General features: G+C 45.4%; 2 protein-coding genes across 8 annotated transcripts in view; one reads left to right on the top strand and one right to left on the bottom strand.

Moving 5' to 3' along the window:
* Positions 1-21,699, top strand: part of LOC307213931 (uncharacterized protein) — a gene marked incomplete at its 3' end in the record, with an annotated part of 96,880 nt that overhangs the window by 17,347 nt on the left and 57,834 nt on the right. The gene's annotated exons all lie outside the window — the stretch shown is intronic.
* Positions 1,496-20,022, bottom strand: LOC307215013 (CD209 antigen-like protein D). 7 transcript variants are annotated; one of them, XR_013838260.1, is made up of 10 exons: positions 19,441-19,571; positions 17,402-17,488; positions 16,070-16,171; positions 15,280-15,390; positions 13,832-13,930; positions 12,933-13,019; positions 12,024-12,145; positions 11,361-11,437; positions 4,212-4,321; positions 1,496-1,865 (listed from the first exon to the last, which is right to left on the bottom strand). XR_013838260.1 is itself a non-coding variant. In XM_079974149.1 (9 exons), the coding sequence occupies exons 3-9, from the start codon at positions 16,155-16,157 to the stop codon at positions 1,712-1,714; spliced, it is 801 nt and encodes a 266-aa protein (XP_079830275.1). In that variant the 5' UTR covers positions 16,158-16,171; positions 17,402-17,488; positions 19,999-20,022; the 3' UTR covers positions 1,496-1,711. The 7 variants fall into 7 exon arrangements, 6 of the variants coding, with proteins under 6 accessions (XP_079830275.1, XP_079830277.1, XP_079830274.1 ...); XM_079974149.1 differs by lacking the exons at positions 12,024-12,145; positions 19,441-19,571 and adding an exon at positions 19,999-20,022 and having other exon boundaries at positions 11,361-11,512; XM_079974151.1 differs by lacking the exon at positions 12,024-12,145 and having other exon boundaries at positions 19,441-19,570.

Consider the following 21,699-nt stretch of genomic DNA (forward strand, 5'->3'; position numbering starts at 1 on the left):
GAGTGCATTAAGTGCCTTAAGTTCAGCTTCACAGGAACTTAAACTCACTGTTGTTTGCTTCTTGCATGACCAGTCAAACAGACACAGGTTGTACATGTAGCATACTCCAGAAGTGCATCTGCAAATATCTCAAGACCTCCAGACTCCTGATTAGTGAATCTCAGTCTGTAGTGCATAGTCCCTTTCAGGTAACATGCTATGCGTTTCAGTGCTCTTCAATCCTTAACTGTAGGTTAGCATGTCTGCTCAGCAAAGACACAAGACACAAGTATCATATATACTACCAAGTATAAATATATACTACCAAGATGATTGTCAGCTATGTCCCTTTACTGACAGGAAGCGGGAACGCTGGCAGACAGAGGGAACAGATTAGGCAGCTCAAGCAGTGAATCAGACAAAGAAAGACAGGCAGTAGCCTCTCCAAAAACTTGTAGGCTCTTGAGACTTTGCAAGAGGCCCGAAAAGGAAAGGAAAGGATGGTGGGGGTTTTCCTGCTGGAGGAAAAGGGGGTGGAGCTCAGTCCCAGCAACTGCTTCCTTGTGGGATGACGCTGAGTAGCTGAGCTCCGTCATGTTTTGGTTTGTTTGAGCAATAAATCTGAAATAATTGACTGGCGGAGTCGTCTCGCGTCTGTGGGAGAGACCCAAGCCATTACAATGATATCCTTTTGTCAATGAACGTCAGGAGTGGAGAACCCCTCTCCTCCCCTGGCAGCATCAAAGACAAGAAGAACAAGCAAGTTTGTATCAGTCTTCTGGTTGCAAGACAAAGAATCCAGGTCACCACACAAAGGAGATGTTGACTGCTCTGAAGACCACCTCTTCCATCCCCAACAACATCCTGAGTACCTACAGAAGGTCCCGGGAATCACACTCCTCTACATTCTCTGTCCCTGAAGGTGGAGTGACTGATGAGCCCTTGGAGAAGGAGGATCTCCCAAACTTTCCAGGGAAGTCTCTGCCATCTGCTCCCTCACTCCCCCCTCCTCCACCACTATCTTGTAACTAGGCATTTCTTCCTCCAGCTATAATTCAGCTCTGTCTTCTCCTCCTCTTGAAACTGCTGGAGACAAGGGGCAAACCTTCCCACCCTCCCTCCTCTTCTGAGAGGAGCTGAGCAGACCGAGTGGACACTTCCCAGTCTTCCTGTTCAGTTTATTCCCTGAAAGTAAAGAATTAAAATATCAGTTCACATTGGCTTGCTATGCAGGACAGATTGAAGCGACCACAGCCACTTCCATCCATCAATCTTGCAAGACATGACAGGAGAGGTCCCCGGCTAGACTCCTGGGGTGCTAGTCCTCAACATAGACCAAGCAATTCACACCTTGTAATTTGCCCCATTCTCATTGCTTGGCATGCATGGTTGTCCTTATGTGCCTTGTAAGGTAGCGACCATGGAGATCAGACGGGGCAATGGGGCATCAACACACAGAGTAAGGAAACAAATACTGGTATACATTGCAAATAAAGACATTAAACAGAAAAGAGGCTATGACCGGACCCTTCCATTCTTTATTTTCGTAGCCATCTATGTTTGAGCTTGCAGATTAAGGTCTTTTCAATGTGTGTTTGAGGGTTGGTGCCAGAGAGTCCCAAAATCTAGGTGGCAGGGTGTGGATTGTGCACTAAAACCGTGGGGTGATCTCTTGGTTTTGGTTTTGTGTGGTAATCATGGGATACAGTTACGTTCATCTTAAGGTGTCTTCTTAGAGCCAAGTATCATTAGGCACCTTCTTACAAATATAGTGTATTTGCAGATCACATTCGAATGCCATCCAGCATCTTTCATAGTAGCAGTCATAGGACACTGCACCACAGTCATGGTTCGCTTCATAATTTGGCTCATAGTAATTCCAGTAGCTGAAAAGAAAAGAAAAGCAGGAGTGATCAATCAAGATTGGATGTCTACTTCCTCACTCACTCCCCATGCCTTCTACCATTAAAAAGATGTTCAGCTCTTTCTCTCTTCACATCCACACAATCGTGATGGATTTTTCTCCCCAGATTTTAGAAATCTAACCATGTAAAAAACCACAACTGTGGGTCAAGACTATTTTCTTCTGATATGAAGTGATTCCTCATAGGAAACTACAAAAAAGAGGGTGGCACTGTGGAAGGCTCAGTGGTACACACAAGAACTTGCAGTCAATTTATTTAACAATTTTGTGTAGTATCCCATGCAGTACTTCTGCTATTGCCAGAATTTCCACTTCTGCAACAGAACTGCCCCTCTTTCCTCTCCATATGCACCCACATCCTCCTCAGATCTGCTGTGTACCATTTTGGGTGTTGAGAGATAGCACAGTAGTGATTGTTCTGAGCAAATAAAAACTTTGTTAGATTTGCATCTGCCATAACCCACCTCCTCTCACATCTATCACTCACCTTATGCACAAGGATGGCAATGACACTATAGAGAAACAAAAAATAGCTAAGGCTACAACTGAAATACAAAATATATATAACCACAAAGCCATTATAGAGATGGCTGGAATGATATGATTTCTCTCTCATATATATATTTACTCTAATCAATTATCCATGGTTTATAGCTCCATGCTTATTGTCACTTCTGGTAAGGCCTCGCATTCTCCAGTGCCCATTGTATATTGAATCAAGTCCCACTACAGAACACTAAAATTCTGTGTAAATCTATTCTATAACTCCCCCATTTTTAACTCTCCATGAATCTATTCAATTGATATTGGTAATAATGGTGTAGTAGGTGTTGTTTTACTCCCATGAGATGTTTGGGTTGTGTCAGGGAATTGCAGGCAGAGAAGGGGGAGAGAATACCGAGATAAGCCTCCGTTAATTAGCAGCTGTTCTTCCTCGGAGGAGGAAGGTGACGAAGGGCTGTCAGGAGGCAATGAATCTGAGAGGGGGGAGCCACTTCTGGGGCCCAGCCACTCTAGTAACAGAGGAAGGAAGGAAGGCAGGGGGTTGGGCTCAGAAAGTGGATATGCTGGGGGAAACCGAAGGCTTCTTCAGTCGAGGCAACTGACTCACCATGATGGAGGCTGACTTTCAGAGCTCTTGTAAGTAACGACAAGAAACCAATAAATCCTGTAAATATGGCTGGATTCCCAGACTCTTATCTCTGCTAGCACTCACCAATCATTCCTGACAGGTTGGATGTGCCCTTTGATCAAGTCTAAGTTCACATACAGCAGTGATTCACCAATTGGAGGTCCAAGGACCACCCACCCAGCGGCTCCATTACACCATTCACATAACAAAAACTGCCACAGAGATATCCAAATGTTCAAAGGTAGAGGGGCCCATGGGTCTTGGCTTCTGAAAAAGAAGGGGTCTGTACTACTTAGCTAACTGGGAACCACTGGCATACAGGGTTTAAGTTCCCAGCTGGCATTATCCAACTCCAATGGCCTTTTGTGAACTTTACTCAATGCCTTTGCCAAAAAGGTTAAGTGATTAGTATTGGGTGCAACAATGGAGATGAATGCCATTGGGTTTTGTTCCAGGAGAAAGCGACCCTCTATTCATCCAGTCTTGGTAATAAATGCCAGACCAGCTCGCTGTTCTACTACCAAGCTGTGGATGAGTGAGATCTTACTCTGACCTTGTCAATCCATCAACACGGGTTGAAAATAACTGTAAGGTACTTAAAGGGAACCATGAACTGTCTTAAACAACCCAAAACTATTTGGGATCTGTCAGTGATTCTTGCTTTGCAGGGGGTTGGACTAGATGACCCTTGGGGTCTTATCCAAAGCTCAGTTTCTATGTGTCTATGATTCTATCCAAGAGAGTGACGTGAACCACGCTCTCTCACACACTTGCCTCATTTTAGTTCTGAGATTGCTAGTTATTCAGATTGTTTAGCAGATAACTGTAGAAATATTTTCCTAAAGAGAGTGTCACTCAGTTTAGGTTCCTGCAAGTCCTTTTGTAGCTGAGCTAAGCAGCACAACCCATTGAAAAGGATGCCCTGACCCTCTTCTGAATCACCACATTCACTAGGTTAGAGAAGCAGGAAGAGCAGCCTTCCTGCCTCTCCAACCTTGTGAGAAGAAGCAGCCGCTCACCTGGACAATGATGTGGAGGAGTACATATGCAGATCTTTGGTAGCAGAGAAAAGTGCATGGCAAAATATATTTGGAGAGTGAACAGATCAATTATGTAAACAGAACCTGCAACTTTTTGGAATGCATGCCATTAACAAATGTTTCTTCAGAAACTTACTGGACTGCAGCCTCCATTCCTGACAGCCACGACCATTTCTTTCCCTTGTCTTTAAAGACTCCAATCCAAAAAAACTTTTGATGTCTTTCTACTTGCTTGTTTATAAAATACTAGGGAAGGGGTGCAGAAAGAACAAATAAAATCTTTTAAGACAATGTCCTTTTCTCTAGGAGACTATAGCCCTTGACAGAAATTAAACATGCATAAAACAAGCACATTTTAAAAGCAGCAGGTGTCACATTTGAAGGTCCAATCCACATATATTGAGGAAGCAGTGATCAAAACTATACATAGTATTCCCATCAGCAAGAATAATTTCGTACAGTGGATGTGGTATTGTCCCCCTGATCACAATTATGATGATGATGGAATCAAGGAAGCATCCCAAAGAGGAAATATTGTAGGGAATGTTAGGGTGTGAAACCTAAGACGCTGGCAAGTTAGCAATGTCATGTCACTTTAAGTAGTGAAGCTCGTTATGTTGTTAAGTTGCTCAGTATATAAAGAGTGTTTGTTTTCTCTGCCTCCGGGGGGCGTGAAGCAAAAATGTCTGAAAGCTCCGGAGGTGTTTCTGTTATCTTTCTGTAATAAACCTGTCTTTGGAAAGACAGGCTTCCCTGTGTCGTTATTTCCTTGCTGCTGAGACTCTGAAGCATGTACTGCAACAAGAATCTCTGCACTGGACTTAATCAATGCTCTGCAAAGAGAACTGTTGCTGGTTGCGCAGCGGAAGCGTTTACTGGACCAGTACACAGACTCTCTTAGGTTATGGCTCCTTCTACGTTTCTACAGCTGTATGGTGTGTAGAGAAAGTGAAAGCAGCTTTCGGATGAGAGAAGACTGGCTTGGTCGTAAATCCAGCTCTTAAAGGAACTGAGAGGCTGCAGAGAGCTGCGTAAGTGAAGATTTACAGCTTCATTAGCTGCAGAAGGCTAGCTTGACCTCCCGTTGTGTTTTTGTTTTGTTAATAAAACCAGAGGACGGTGGTAGGTTGCTAGTGAAGAGACGGAAGGAAAAAGTTTAAAAGGCTTCAGAGAAGGCTGGAGGCGTCTGAAAAGTGAGTAAAACAAATCCCAAGGGGAAAGAGAAGCAAGGGCACACAGAGGGAGTAGCAGCCAACCCCAAGAATGGCAGTGGAAAATTTCCAGGTTCCCTTTACAAAGTTGAACTCTGCTAATTACGTGCAGTGGTCTAAGAGGGCTCAAGTCTGGTTGGAAGCCAAAGAAGTGTGGGCTGACTATGTCCAGAGGCGAAAGCCGTTTGTGGCTGTTGCAGCAGATGCCACAGCAGAGCAACAGGCTGCTGCACATGCTCAGAACAGGGAACATGATAAAATGGACACTAAAGCTAGATGCATGTTGATGGTATCGATAGACGATTCCCAATTACCTCATGTGGAAAATTTAAGGTCTGCATTTGAAATTTGGGAAGCTCTTAGGCGAATTCACCATATAGCCACCATAGAGCGTGGGGGAACTAGCAGGCAGAGTTGTAAGGAAGCCTCACAAGTGTCTGCTATGGCCAGCAAGTCATGTTTTCGATGTGGCAGCAGGTTTCATTTGATAGCAAAGTGTCCAGAAAAGCAACAGGAATTTCAACAGTCCAAGGTCAGTTTCCGGAGCTACAGGGGAAGACGAAGTGAGAACTACAAGAATCAACGATCCAGAGGGGGAGCAGGTGCTGATAAGGGACTATCTGCAATGGCAGCACAACAGAGTCCTAAAAGGAGCCAACAAACCTTGAAGTGGATAATTGACAGTGGAGCAAGTCACAGTTTAGTTCCAGCGACATCTAGTGGCCGCTTGATGAACTGCAAGACATTGCCAGTTGCAAAAACTGTGACTATAGCAGACAATAGTAAACGAGAAATGAACCTTAAAGGCACAATTTATGTTAATTGTTTGCAAACTAACCTTCCTGTTTTCGTTCTTCCAGGAATGAAGAATGGACTTTTGAGTGTGTCATGCCTGGTAAAAAGTGGTTTTAAGGTTGAGTTTGAAAATGATGTGTGCACCATTTCGAAACAGGGGAAGGAGCTAGTTAAAATTCCCTGTGAGGATGGGCTTTTTGTTTTGGATGAAGAGCAGTTAGCAGCAGGTAGATGTTCAACAGGTGAAGCGCAAGCTAAGTGTGTAAATAAGGCTCCTCATACAGGTTGTGCACATCTACTACACAGAAGGTTAGCTCATATATGCTTTAAGTATGTAAGCAAGATGCCAGATTTAGCTGAGGAGTGTAACATTAAACCCTGTCCAAATTTTCTGGATTGTTGTGCTTGTAAACATGCTAAGGTTAAGACATGTAACTATCCTAGATCTGATAGAGTAAGCAAGAAACCCTTTGAACTTGTGCACACAGATGTGTGTGGCCCTATGCCAGTCAAATCGCTTGGAGGTGCGAGATTTATGCAAATTTTGGTGGATGATTTTTCAAGGGCTAGTTGGGTTTTCTTTCTGAAAGAAAAATCACAAGCAGCTTCCATCCTGATGGATTGGATTGAAGAAGTCGAATGGAAATTTGACACCAGGGTGCGTAAAATACAATCAGATCGTGGTGGGGAATATGTGAACCACACGCTGGAGACGTGGTTAAAAAGGAAAGGTATAGTTCATAGACTTACCAATCCCTATTCACCACAGGAGAATGCAGTTGCAGAAAGAAAATTTCGAACATTACAGGAAGCCATTGCTGCTTTGCTGTTTGATTCTGGACTTCCTCAGCGGTTTTGGGCTGAGGCGGCACTGTATGCGAATTATACTTTTAACAGAGTGTACAATAGCACAGTAGGCAACACTCCTTACTTCATGCTATTTGGGAAAAAACCAAAAATTGATCATCTAAGAGTTTTTGGATGTCGTGCTTATGTGCTGGTGCCTAGGGCACAACGTAGGAAAGGCGATCCTAGATCTAAAGAAATGCTTTTCTGTGGTTATCAAGCCAACACAAAAGGTTGGAGATTTGTGAATGTAGAAGGCAATCAAACAAAAATCACAATCAGCAGAAGTGCAGAATTTTGTGAACAGGATGGTTGGAATAAAATTCATGGAAATCCTGACATACTATTTGATGTGGTGAACAGTACTAATGAAACTCAGGCCCCAGGGCAGGTATTAGTTCCAGAACAGGCTGAGGAATTTGAGTCTGAGGACGAGGGTGAGAAATCGCCTAGTTCACCCAAGTCTGTAAAGTCAGAATCTTCTAGCTCTAAAAGTTCACCCGTACAGCAAGAGAGACGTGTAAAGTCAGAATCAGAAAGTTCTTCAACTACTAGTGACAAACAGGTGACAACTAGTGATTCTGGGTCAGAGGGGGAAACTGAAGGAACATCGCAGGAACTGTTAAGGCGTTCCAAGCGTACCAACAAAGGTAAACCTCCTGAAAGGTACCAAGCTATTAGTGTTTGGGCTGGTTTGGCAAATTGCGAACCTGAAAGTTTTGAGGAGGTTGAGCAATTACCCCAGGAGGAGGCCAGTAGGTGGCGTGAGGCCATGCAAAAAGAGTTGAATTCTATGAAAGAACTGGGTGTATTTTCCATCACCAAACTGCCAGAAGGTACCAAGGCAGTAAGTTGTAGGTGGGTGTACAGGATAAAGACAACAGCGATGGGGAAACCAGAGTACAAAGCAAGGCTTGTAGCTCGAGGTTTTACGCAAAGAGAGGGGTTACATTATTCTGAAGTCTATGCACCCACTTCAAGGAGTGAAACCCTTCGGGCACTATTAGCAGTTGCTGCTCAGAAAGGGTTTAAAGTGAATCAATTTGATGTCTCTACAGCTTATCTTCATTCAGACTTGGCTGAAGAGCTCTATATGGAGCTACCGCCAGGATTGAAAGTTGGTAAATCAAATCAGGTATGGAAACTACATAAATCTATTTATGGACTCAAGCAATCTGCTCATAATTGGAATGAGTGTTTGAATGACGTTTTGGTAGGCATTGGTTTTAGCAGGAGCAAGGCTGACAATTGCTTATATTTCAGAGGTTCAGGAGATGCCCAAGAATCTTTGCTTGTTTATGTAGATGACCTGATTTATACTTCAAAGACACAAGAACAAGTAAAAAAACTAGCCAAAGAGTTAAATAAACACTTCAAAGTTAAGAATCTTGGTGATGTAAAGGTCTATCTTGGTGTTCAGATAGATAGGACAAAAAATGGCAGTTTTCTACTGAATCAAAAAGGCAAGATATTGCAAATGTTGAAAAAGTTTGGCATGACGGAGTTTGCAGGTGTTAGAACACCAATGGAAATGGGTTTTGTAAAAGACAATGAGTTCAAGGATAGTGCTGAATTCAAGCGTGCTGAAATCTTTCAGTCAGCACTGGGAAGCTTACTTCATCTTTCGCAATGGAGTAGACCAGACATTGCTTACGCTGTTAACTTACTCAGCAGAGAAGCTTCAAAACCTAGTGTAAATGCATGGAAAGGAATTCAAAGAGTGTTAAGATATTTACAATACACTAAAGATTTTTGCCTTGAATTATCTTCTGAAGGACAAGCACAGATTACTTGTTGGGCAGATAGTGATTGGGGAAATTTAAAGGATAGAAAATCAGTGTCTGGCTGTGTAATAAAATTTGGTAACTCTCTGATTGGGTGGAGATCCAAGAAACAGAACCTGATTGCTTTGTCGTCAACAGAAGCTGAGTTCTGTGCCTTATCTGAGTTATGTAGAGATCTAGAATTTTACAAATGCTTGGCACAAGAGATGTATGAAAAGGCCACCACTCCAATCACTGTATGGGGTGATAATCAACCATGTCTTAAGTTAGCACAAAATGGGCAGTTTAAAGGTCGTACAAAACATTTGGATATCCGCTTTCAAAATGTTTGTCAAACGGTAAAAGCAGGAATTGTTAAATTAAATTACTGTCCCAGTCATGAAAATCAAGCTGATGGTTTTACAAAACCGCTTGGGTTTCAGCGGCATGAAAACTTTTGTGAAGAAATGGGTCTGAAGTAATTTTGGTTTTGTATTGCCAGCGAGAGGGGGTGTTAGGGTGTGAAACCTAAGACGCTGGCAAGTTAGCAATGTCATGTCACTTTAAGTAGTGAAGCTCGTTATGTTGTTAAGTTGCTCAGTATATAAAGAGTGTTTGTTTTCTCTGCCTCCGGGGGGCGTGAAGCAAAAATGTCTGAAAGCTCCGGAGGTGTTTCTGTTATCTTTCTGTAATAAACCTGTCTTTGGAAAGACAGGCTTCCCTGTGTCGTTATTTCCTTGCTGCTGAGACTCTGAAGCATGTACTGCAACAAGAATCTCTGCACTGGACTTAATCAATGCTCTGCAAAGAGAACTGTTGCTGGTTGCGCAGCGGAAGCGTTTACTGGACCAGTACACAGACTCTCTTAGGGAAGGGTAACTTCACCTGCCCTCACCGAGACTGGCTACACATGTCTTCCAGTCATGACACAGAGTTAAAATTTCCAAATGCTGTAAATGACTGTGCCATAGAAGAGTTGGTCTTGGAACCACCTAGCAGGGCAGTGACCTGTGTGGCAAATACTCCAATTTCCGCCGCCATGTTTGTTGGTTGGCTCCAAAGACACTGGAATCAGTCTGCTTGTGGGATACTGAGGCATCTAATCATAGCCTGCATTTTTAATCAAGGCTTATATTTTTGATCAAGGATTGTATCTTAAAAATTAGCTTAAAATCCACAAATATTTCGAGGCAGGAAACCAGCAGGCAGCTGGTAAGCGCTTAGGCAGAGAGAGGCCCTCTGGTTTATTGCGGTCATAAAAGGCTGAGAGCGAGGTCGCTGACCTTGCATGTTGCAGAGTACAACTAAGCTGTAAAAGCGATTAAATTAAGTTGGTAAATAGTAATAATTATTGTGCCTCCCGTTAGACTTGAGCCACATTTTCCTAAGGGCAAGAGCTAATGGAAATAGGGAAAGGGGGGCTTCTCTCTGAAGAAAGTGTTTTTAAGTTTTTTCTTACTTTGAAAACGTCTTTGCTTATAAAAAAAACTATATATGTTATGTATTAAATATATTGGCTTAAATGTAATTATGCAAAGGATTTAGAAAGTAATAGTTGGAAGAGACCACAAGGGCCATAGAGTCCAAACCCCTGTCAGGCAGGAAAACACCATCAGAGCACTCTAGACATGTGGTTGTCAGGCTTTTGTTTAAAGGAACCTCCAAAAGAAGGAGATCTTTCATTGATGATGCTGAGAATGTGAACACAAAAGATCTCTGACATCTGTTTAAAATAGAATTAGCCATCATCTGTTTTAGCCATCTGCTCTATTTTAGAATTAAGGGGGCAAAGGTGATCTGGTAATTAAGGTGCCTTGTAGAGGTTAATGGCTACTTGTTTGCCAATTACAAATATAGCTTTTATTTGCCATAAAAGGCAATAGGAAATGGGTGTATCTTTTGTGATTGGTTCTAGCAAACAGCCAATAGGAATTTCAACCAGGCTGATTGGACAGAGGCAGCCAAAGGAGGAGCAAGGGGGCTGGGTTAAGGAAATATAAGTGCTGGCCATAATGGCAGGAGGCCAGGCCAGAGCTTGGTAACCATATACCACTGTGCCTCTCATTTATTTGTCTGACAAATAAATTATTATTTTAATTTCTCTATTGCTGCGTTGAATATTTCATTCCAGCTAAGCGTTAACCACAAGCAGGGTGCTACAATACTTGATGGCATGATAATGGAGTCTCACCCATGTCTGTGCCCTGCAGCAGCCCAGTAGCTCCTCTACCAGGGCTAAGGTGCTGGGAGAGGGATATGCCCTGCAAGCTCCTCTAGAGTAATCTCCATGATACTCTCATGCCAGAGGGTTAGGGTGGTGAGCGAAGCCTTCTTTCTAAGCACTCAGTACATCTCACAGAGCAGAGGAAGAATTTACCGGCAAGCCAAGGGATAGATGCCCCTCAAGTATCTCCTCCTTCACCTCCTCCAAGACCTCCTTCCTGACTGCCAGCTTCATTCTATTAGAGCTCAGCAGCTCCAAGAAGCCTCAGTGAGTCCCAGACGGTAGCAGCTGCTCCCTGCCCCACCCTCCCCTTGGCTTGACTGATGGAGTTGCTCTCTTGGCCGCATACAGGGGGATTGGAGCTTCTTAAATGGATGGTGATGATAGGAGCCTTTGGCTCAAGGAGATCTCCTACCTTCCTGTCTGTACTCAGCTTTGATGCTCACCTGTTCTTCCCTTGTTTCCACAGAAATGAGCCTGGCGCCCTCCTGCTCACAATGTTTTTGGGCATCCGTCCATGAGCCTATCTCAATAGAAAACCAATAGAAGGTCCCTTCATATATGACCCAGCCATTGTTCAAGTTTTCAAGAAGGGTATCTTTGAGTCAAGCCATGTATGGAGGAAGTAGAGGGGGGGGGAAATAGGGAAATTAATGGGGACCACCTTGATTGTCTGTGCAGATTTCAGTTATTTTTGTTAAGTTCATTCCTGTGGCCACATGATAACATATATTCATCTAGGAAGCTCAGAAAGATTAAAACAAGAACAACATTAATGCTTCAACCCATGCTGGTGCTGCAGTAAATACCTGGGTGGGGAGAGCTGGAAAAGGAACGCAGTCAAGAAGCTTTTATTCGAGGGAATAGACAAAAGATGTAGGTCCCCCCCCCAGGCCTTATCTGAACCCCTGGGGCCTCACCTATTTGTTTCCACCTGGATACTCAGGGCAGCATCAGGACAGACTTGAAGGTTGGGGAGGGGAAGTAGCTGTGGCTTATCAAAATTCTCTTTCTCTCTCCAGGCTCTCTGCTGGGGTGGGGGTGGGAATCTAGAGTGTGTGTTCCTGGCATTGGACAACTGGGACAGATGAGGGAGTCTGCTGGTTTACTACCCAGTTTGCTGCCCAGCAGTCTCCCTGCTTGAGCTGACAGGATGGATCCAGTGGGCTTCCCAAATGGCTCTGGGGGATTTTGGTGCTCCTGCCGAACTTTGGCCAAGCTCTGGAACAACCTAATAATAATAATAATAATAATACTTTGTTTATATGCTGCCCATCAGACTGGGTTTCCCCCAGCCACTCTGGGCAACTTCCAACAAATTAAAACAGAATTGGACACCAACCATTAAAAACTTCCCTGAACAAGGCTGCCTTCAAATGTCTTCTGAAAGTCAGATAGTTGTTTTTCCCTTGACATCTGGTGGGAGGGCTGGAGGAGGCTGCAGGAGGGCATCTGGTGGCAGGGCAGGTGCAACTCCCCAGAGGGCCCTCTGCCTTGGCTTGGGCCATTGACATGATTGGCCCTGAGTGCCCATTCCTGCTTCATGCAGCCTGTTTGGCCCCCTGGTATACTGCAGAGGTTAGGGCAAAGAAAGATGCTGGGAGATGGCTTTACGCAAGTGGAGGAAAAATCTGGTTGAATGCAATCGACTACTGGTGAGGGCTCATCATTGAGCCCACCAAGTGGCAGTGAAGGCTGCAAAGAAGACTTGCTTTGCTTCCTCCATTCTGCCATCCAGCAGAGCTTTCCCGGGTAGCGCAGGGCCTGCTACAGTCTGGCCCGAAAGAGATGATAGAAGTGAGAGCAGCTTTCTGTGACTTCTTTTCAAAGCATTTTGACAGTTCAGGAGAGCTGATCTGAATATATCTAATGTTTCCCTAGGGTGGCTGGATGCATAGGAGGGCAGCTGTCTGCTCTGGCTCTAAGAGTTTTCAGCTAGAGGAGGGGCTTTCAGCTGGTGCAGAATCAGGGCGGGTTCCCACTGCACTACAATTTTTCAGCATCGTAGGGTAGCTTACCAATTTCTTTTTGCAGTTGATCATTTAAGTTGGCAAAATACTGCATTTCCGCCGATATGTTTTGAGCTGCAGCAAGTATTTCTAAGTCTAAAAGATTTGAAACCGTTTAAGGCAGGAGTATCTGAAATAACAATCTGCAAATATCAGGAAACCATTTCCAAACACTTAAAAACACTCAAGCCTGAAACAAGAAGCTGAGCTCCAGGATGGATTTCTTATGAATATAAGGGCAGACTTGATTCTCTGTGGCTGAGATCACCAACGAAAAGCCTCTGAAGAACCCTGAAGCTGGATCAGACCAAAGAGCCATGCAGTCCACTATCCTGTTCTCATATTAAAAGTGGCTCATGAAGTATTTCTGATGTTCCCCTCCTATGTCCTCCTTTTCTGCTGGGAATCACAGGGTCACAAAGCAATTCTGCCTTGAATTCCACAGGAAAGCCAAATATACAAAGAATACTTTGCAGTTTTCAATTATGCTTTGTGAGATCTAAGAAAATAGAGGCACTGAAACTCTTTTAGTGATGTGGGATATAATGGCAGTGCAAGGATTTTCCCTTGTGCAATGCAATCTTCCGCCACCTTCTCTCCAAATCCCCCCCCCCCCCCCGGAGAGCAGCTTTGGTGATGGCATGCAGGGAGAAGTGGGGGGGGGGGAACGTGAGTTACAGTGTGATGGGGGAGGACAGCATTTCTAGTGGGGAGATGTGAGAATCACAACCGTCTGCTTTTCTTTCTGCTGAGCAATGAAAAAGTGATGAACTCTGTTGGGTGCTGAGTTTCATTGAATATATGCATTGCTCAAGCAATATGAACCCCAAATTTAACTACAGGAATTGAACTCTGTTTAATTTAAACATGTTACAGCAAAAGTGTGGATGTGCATATAAAATGCTTACCATCCTTGTCTTCGTAGATTGGATCAGTCCCAACAACAACAGTTCGTATCATATCCATCGCCACTTGAAGCTCCTCTCTCTTTTTCAGTTCCTTCCGATCTAAGAAGGAGGGAGGTAGAAAAGAAATGAAGAAATTGTGTTCCGGCACACTAATCTGATAAGCTGGGGAAGGGGATACTTGGTTTCAAACTGCTATTAATATAGAATTTAAATTGCCGACTTATAACGTGCCCCGGGTCCTTAGGGAGAAGGGCAAATAAAATATCAAATCAAGCAAAACATGAAAAGGACTTCTATTAATATTTTCTGCTCTCAGCCCTTAGATTGAGGGTTCTCATGCCTTGATTGTGGCTGCCCTGGTCGTCTGAAGTCCTGTTTCCATTTAGCCTGCTATTTCTTCACCAGATAGTTGGCCTTCCTTAGAGAGCTTTAGATTTTTGGTGTCTAGATACACCTGTCCTCTGTGTCCTACAGACTTGCATTTGCCAGGTTGCCTCGTGCTCTGCCATATGCTTAAAATATGCAAATTCTTGGATCACTTGACTCCCTCTCCCTGAGCTTTGCTTACTTTAAAAGCGAATTCACTAGGCAAATAGGCCATGTGTTCATCTATCCAGTGCTATTTTTCTGGGAAAAGAGGCACTCAAACTCGCCATTAATGTCTCCCTTGTTCTCTTAGAATGGAAACATCACCCACCTGAGAGGGGCCGGAACTGAGACCTGATGAATTCCGGCTGAAAAAAGCCCTGCATATATCTCGATATTTAGGTAGGCTCTGGATCCAGCCACATTATCCTTTGCAGCCAGTTTTCCCCAAACACTTTCCTTGAAGAGACTGGAGCCCTAGCAGAAGGCAGGGCGCCGAGGACCAGAAATGGGGGCTCTCCCACAGCAAATGAGATTTAGTTGGGAAAGGAGGAGAGAATTGCAAGCTGGGAAAGGGAATTGTCCTGGATGTCCCAGGGACTTGTGTTAGGCTGTGCTTCTGTTCCAAGTGCTGGGACTCACTTATTCAGGGAGAACAAAGAAGAGTTTGAAGAAGAAGAAGAGTTTGGATTTGATATCCTGCCTTTCACTCCCCTTCAGGAGTCTCAAAGCGGCTCACATTCTCCTTTCCCTTCCTCTGTGAGGTGAGTGGGGCTGAGAGACTTCAGAGAAGCGTGACTGGCCCAAAGTCACCCAGCAGCTGCATGTGGAGGAGCAGGGACGCGAACCCGGTTCACCCGATTACGAATCTACTGCTCTTAACCACTACACCACACTGGCTCTCAACAAAACAGAGCCATTGCTCTCACTGGGTGACAGCTGTAACTCCCCCCCCCCTAAAATCAAAGAGAGATGAAAGGAGTAAATGGAAGGTGGATCCTGCCATCTCTTTTTGGAAATGCTATTGGCATTGAAGCAAAGCCCACGACAGAAGTATCACCATATGCCAATTGTGTACTTACACAGAATGAAAACCAGCAGTGTCATGACAGTAAAGATGAAAATCTCAAGAACGATCAATCTTTCACCCACTGGAGATTTGAAGAATGTAACCAAGTCCTGAAAAGCAGATGCTTGAAGAAAGAAAATCCTGCTTTAGCCATCAGTAGCCAACATACCATTGCCACTCCAGGAAAAAGGGTTTCCATATGCTGTGGAAGCCATCAGCCAGAGACACTCAACTGTTCAGGGGGTGGGCAATTGGGAGGATAAAAGCAGGTGGAGACGAGATGCCTTGCTGCTTGTGGAAACTTTTCTGACCAATGTCTGGATCAGAAGACAGGAGCCTTTGATAGGACTTTCTGCCCCCCAGGCAAATGACAAGATGCTCCCTCCAAACACATAATTCCACATACACAAGCTGGGCTGGGCTGGCCATTGGCTCGTATCTCAATGTTGCTAATAAGGCAGCAGACTAACTGAGGAGGTGGAGTGCAGCTTGTGTGGTCTGCACATCTCTACCCACCCCAGACCTGCTACCTGAGGCAACTGCCTCACTCTGCCTAATTGTACAGCCATTCCTGGCTGCACACACTAAAGGAACACAGCAGCCAGCAGCAAAGAGTGGGCTCACCCCTGGGGTTTCTATGGGGCTTAGTGGCTCTCTGGCACCCACAGAGCTGGGGGGGCTTTTCTCAGCTCTCCTCCCTGGCACAATCCACTCCCTGCCCGTCTCTCCATCAACTTCCCATTCCCGCGCATTCCTCTACTTTATGAGAAACCTCAGCCCATATGACTGTGCTGTATACAGACCACCAGTTTCATTTGTTTTTGCTTTACGCTTTCTGGACGCTATGTTCCTTCTGGATGCTCCACGCTTTGCAAGCGCTAGCTTCCCCATCCTCTTGCTTTTGTCTGAGTAAGAATAAGACATGAACAAATGGAGAATAAGACTATGAGCACATTAGGTACAGAGTGGGGTCCATCAGTATTAGACCATCCTTTCCCGTAAAGAGGTTGTTCCCGTAAAGAGGTAAAGGTAAAGGTACCCCTGCCCGTACGGGCCAGTCTTGACAGACTCTGGGGTTGTGCGCCCATCTCACTTAAGAGGCCAGGGGCCAGCGCTGTCCGGAGACACTTCCGGGTCACGTGGCCAGCGTGACATCGCTGCTCTGGCGAGCCAGAGCCGCACACGGAAACGCCGTTTACCTTCCCGCTGGTAAGCGGTCCCTATTTATCTACTTGCACCCGGAGGTGCTTTCGAACTGCTAGGTTGGCAGGCGCTGGGACCGAGCAGCGGGAGCGCACCCCGCCGCAGGGATTCGAACCGCCGACCTTTCGATCGGCAAACCCTAGGCGCTGAGGCTTTAACCCACAGCGCCACCTGCGTCCCATCCCGTAAAGAGGTACTTTCCTTCAAATATAACTGAAATATCTTTCTTTTTCTTTTGCTAGATCAATCTCAGTTTTGAACCAAAAGAAATGTTCTATATGGATTCCAATGCATTTTTGAAAATTGTTTTAGGTAATATAGCACTTTCTCATTTTGCATCCTATTCCTCTCTAAACTCCTGTACGTCTTGTTTGCAGGACTCCATTAAGATGTTCACCATTTACTAGATCTTGTGGGATCTATGAGGTCTTCCTATGTTCCTGGGTGCCAACTCCCTGCATCACAGACATCGTGGTCAATGGTTGAGGATGATGGGAGTTGTAGACCAATAACATCTGGAGGGTCACCACCCTTGATGGAAGGTAAAGGTAAAGGGACCCCTGACCATTAGGTCCAGTCGTGGCCGACTCTGGGGTTGCGACGCTCCTCTCGCTTTACTGGCCAAGGGAGCTGGCATACAGCTTCCGGGACATGTGGCCAGCAGGACTAAGCCACTTTTGGCGAACCAGAGCAGTGCACAGAAACGCCATTTACCTTCCCCCCGGAGCGGTACCTATTTATCCACTTGCACTTTGACGTGCTTTCGAACTGCAAGGTTGGCAGGAGCAGGGACCGAGCAACGGGAGCTCACCCCATCGCGGGGAATCGAACTGCCGACCTTCAGATCGGCAAGTCCTAGGCTCTGTGGTTTAACCCACTGCGCCACCCGCGTCCCTTTGATGGCAGGTATATACATTTAATTATAGAACTACCTCCTGGTCATCAGAAAAGATGGGGTACAAGATCCAGTCTCCGTGAGATGCATAGAAATCCAATTGAATGGAGACCATGAGTTGGAACTGGAAAAGAAGCAGAGAGGAAGCTGTTACACAGCCTCTCCAAGTCTGCCAAGACCCAGCCTGACACTTGATGCTGTGGCTTAACGAAAGAACGAAGAGGGCTGTTGTCTCATTCCGTTTTGAAGCCATCTGAGCTAGCAAATGGAATTGCAAAGACTTGAATTTTCTGGATCCTGATATGGATCTGGACTGACAAACTGGGCCCATGAATCAGAGCAGGGCACCAGGGAAGAAAACAGAATGTGGTGCTTCTGATTTGCAATGTAGCTGTAGCTTTAATATAAGGAACGTGGCTGTTTGAGAAGAAGGGAAAGGATGGGAACGTAATTTCTGCTCACACCCCCTCCAGGAGGTGGGCGGGGTTTGCGACACAGCGGGGGGCTTACCTGCCAGGTGCCACCCACCTTGCTGCAGAGTGACTGTCACCCTGCCCCCATCTCAGCAGGACAATGGGCCCCAGTTGGGGGTGGGGTGAGGGCCAGGCAAAGGGCCGGTGCTCTTCAGCCCAGGCTCACCTTTGTGGCTTCCCCCCGGGGATGGGCAGGGGATTGGGGCCGTGGTGGGGCCTGCTTAGGCCTTGCTGCGGCCCCCACCTCCTTCCCGGCATCGGGGCCAGGTCATAGCTGTCAACTTTTTCCTTTTTTTAAGAGAAATTCCCTTATTCCAAATAGGATTCCTCGCAAGAAAAGGGAAAAGTTGACAGCTATGGGCCAGGTTGGGGCCGCCTGGGTGGTGTGGCCTGACTCAGGCCCCCGGAGCAGCCTGCTGGGCCTCCCGCGGTCAGTGTTGGTTTCTGCTCTCTTCACTGTGCAGCGAAAGTGCTTGTCACGAGACAGGTGTTTACATTCCACAGTCTGTACTGTTGGAGTTTTCTCATGGGAAAGGGAGGCTGGATGTGACGTACACTGGTTTCCTGTTTTTCACTGTTCTCAGTCACAGTGTGATTCTCTCCGTGCTTCAGAGGAGAGAGGATGCATTTTTTGCTCCAGCAGAGGCAAAATGTTTTTCTGTAATCTACCAGCTTTTAAATGTAAATAAAGCAACTTAGGGTATGTGCACGTATTCCTCATCATTCCGCTGTGCTTGAGACACTGCAAATCAACAGTCAGCACCTCTTCCACGGCTTTGGGGGTGGGATGGGGGCTGCGGTACAGCCTCCCACGGCCTGCGCCTTTCCCTCCGGCAGTGTGGGGTGATTGGGGCTGTGCAGGATGGGAACCTCATTACATCAAAGGATGGGAATGTAATGACAGCATGAATTACATCTGTTGCCAGCTTGGCATGAGAGCTTCACTATGGACTATATAAGGGCCAGCAGCTTAAGGAGACAGGGAGATCTGGATATATTGTTCTCTGCTCCGTTTCAGAATGTGAAGAGAGCAGCCGCCTGCCATTCTGAAGTGTCCCAGATAAACCTTCCAAATCTCCATCGGCTGAGGAGACATGAAGAACTGTACCTATTCTATCCGTATTATGATTATTGTTGCCTGAGATTTTTTGGCTTATTGCTTATATTGCTAGCTCTGTAGTTTATTCCAGTTGCTGTTGGCTTTGGATTAGACTCTTATTCTACGGTGCTGGTCAATTTCTTTGCTAATGTTTACCAATTAATAAACGCTTGTCTCTACCTAAGAGTCTGTCAGTCCTCCGTCCGGTGGAATCTAAAGAACCTCTAGATTGTCTGGTGGTTGATATTGGCCAGAAAGCCATTAGGGGGCGCTGGCAAGACAGCACCTGTACACAGCCCTAGAATGTACCACCAGTCAGTTTCATTGGTGACCCACAGTTCTAGTACTGTATTTAAAAGAGAAAAAACATCTGTACAGTACTTTATAAAAGCTCCTGATCATTTTCCCTCTTAGTGACCTTTTGGCCCTGGAATGAGACCCTGCAAATATCACAGCTCATAAGGAAAGTGTTCCACCCTCCAGACCTTTTTTCTGTTTGGATACCTTGGTGTTGCCATATAACAATCTTTTCTCTAATTTCTTCTTAAGGGTGTTTCATCCTCCCACTGGCTAAGAGCCACTTCCCTTGTGATGTCAGGCATTCCAGAACTCCTCCCATTCAGCATTCTACATTAAGCATAAACCCAGGAAAATGTTTTTTTTTTCCCAGATCAGCTACACTACTTATTTTTCCAATCCTTGCTGCAGTTGTTGTATAAATAAAAAAAATTATTATAATTATTTATTATCATTAAAAGAGTAAAACACTATTATTATTGCTGAGTTGCTTCCAGTCTCTGGGTTATTTTCCACGTTCTGTCTCTGCCCACTCAGAACTGGCACCCATGACCTGTTTTTTTTTTGCCTAGGGAATTCCAGGAGGTGGGGGAATCATTTGTCCTATTCCAATAATCTGCTTGCATAGGTTTAATGTTATTTGGAGACAGTAACACCCATTAATTTCACGTTATCTAGGTGTTTATTCAGGTGAGGATGAATAAAACACTCTAGAAAAATCCTTCATGACTGTGTCTGCAATGTTTCCAATATGAGTTCACTTACCCATTAAAGTGTGTCATTAAATGCTGAGAAATCGTACCATACTCAGCTTACGGATCTCAACCCCAAGAAACCCCAAGACACAGAGTAGCTGCCTTTCCCCCAATTTCTTAGCTAGAAATAACGGATATTGAGAAGGAAGAAGAGAGGGAGGTAGGCATCCTTTGGGCGATGCTGCCCTGCTCCAGTTTGCCTCTGTCGGCCCCCGATGCCCCTTTCCTGTGGCCCCTGAATGGCTCTCTCCTCATCCGTCTAGGGAGACAATGGGGGACGGCTCAAGCGGTGGGGAGATGGCAAGGCCTGCTGGGGCAGCTGGCTGCTGTGACGGACAGCAGAGCCAGAGCAGAGTCTGGGGTGCAGTGCCTCACCATTCCACCAGGGGGCCAGAGCCGCTTTCTGATTGGCTACCCAGAGGGGGGTGGCGCCAGCACTTTTGGAGGGAAAATAAAGAGCGCCGTTTCTGAGGGGATTTGAGATGGGAGAGAGGGAAGGTTGGGAGAAGATGGGGATGAGGAGAGGGTGGAGGGAGGGAGGGAGAAGTGGCTCTGATCTGAGTGGATCCTCCGCTCTGAGGAGAATATCTATGGAGCCAGAGGAAGGAGCCTCACAGCTGAGATGGGGAGACCATGTTGAGGGTCTGGAGGGAGAATTCAGATGGGAGTGAAGCTGTGGGAAGACTCCCCTCTTCTTCTTCTTCTGGGGTCTCCTTCCAGTCAGGAGGAGAGAGATCTTCTAGGAAAGGGAGATTCCCAAGTCCGTGGCAAGGGCTGAGAGGATCCCCTGGGTCTGGCATACAAAGGAAAATACCTGAGGGGAACCCAGGAAAAGTGGCCCCTGGCTGTGAAGGAAGCTGGGCTGTGTCAAAAGTACCTCACGGAAAAACCCATCATAACTAAGTTCGGGGGTGAGAGAGAAGCAGCAGAAAGAGAGTTCAGCCTTTCACCACCTATTCTGGAAACCTGAACATCTCCCTGAAGTGTGACAACTGATTTTGAGAGGAGGGAGTTGAAGAGAAGCTGTGCCTGCAGAACCGTGTTTAATCCTGAGACATTTAGCTGAAGTAATGTTAACTTCTACCTGAAAGAACACATCTCCTGTCTTCACTTTGTTTCACCATTCTCTCTTTTTTGTAAATAAAGCTTTCCTTATCTGATTATCTCCTGCCTGAGGTTCCCTGAATTGCAGTTTCCCTCACACAAGACGCCCCACAAAGTAGCCTGTGGAAAATCGTAGACATTTGTTCAATCTTCATCATCATCCTTTTATTTTATTTGTAACCCTTCCATCGTTAAAACAACGCTCAAGGCGGCTTACAACATGATAGGCAAAGGGCCTTCTCGGTGGTGGCGCCTCTTCTGTGGAACGCCCTCCCATCGGATGTCAAAGAAATAAACAACTCTCTGACGTTTAGAAGACTCCTGAAGGCAGCCCTGTTTAGGGAAGTTTTTAAGGATTGATGTTTTAATGTAGTTTTAATCATTTGTTGTAGGCTGCCCAGAGTGGCTGGAGAAACCCAGCCAGATGGGTGGGACATAAATAATAAATTATTGTTGTTATTGTTATGACAAGATTTACATAATTACCAACATAACCAAAGTCATAAAAGATAAGCAAAACACATCCAAAGGTACACAACCAAATGGAAAAGAATTTCCACATAAATCATAAGATCAAAAATTCAGAATACAACATTAATATCAATAA

Source organism: Podarcis cretensis (assembly GCF_951804945.1).
Source record: "Podarcis cretensis genome assembly, chromosome: 4".
Classification (NCBI taxonomy): Eukaryota; Metazoa; Chordata; class Lepidosauria; order Squamata; family Lacertidae; genus Podarcis; species Podarcis cretensis.

Excerpts from the sequence above, each read along its gene's own strand:
- LOC307215013 (XM_079974149.1), bottom strand. The coding sequence starts at position 16,157 with ATGGGGAAGCTAGCGCTTGCAAAGCGTGGAGCATCCAGAAGGAACATA. Across the intron at positions 13,020-13,831 it reads AATCTACGAAGACAAGGATG|ACTTAGAAATACTTGCTGCA; the intron begins GTAAGCATTTTA and ends CAAATCTTTTAG. Across the intron at positions 11,513-12,932 it reads TCAACTGCAAAAAGAAATTG|ATACCCTTCTTGAAAACTTG; the intron begins GTAAGCTACCCT and ends CTTGACTCAAAG.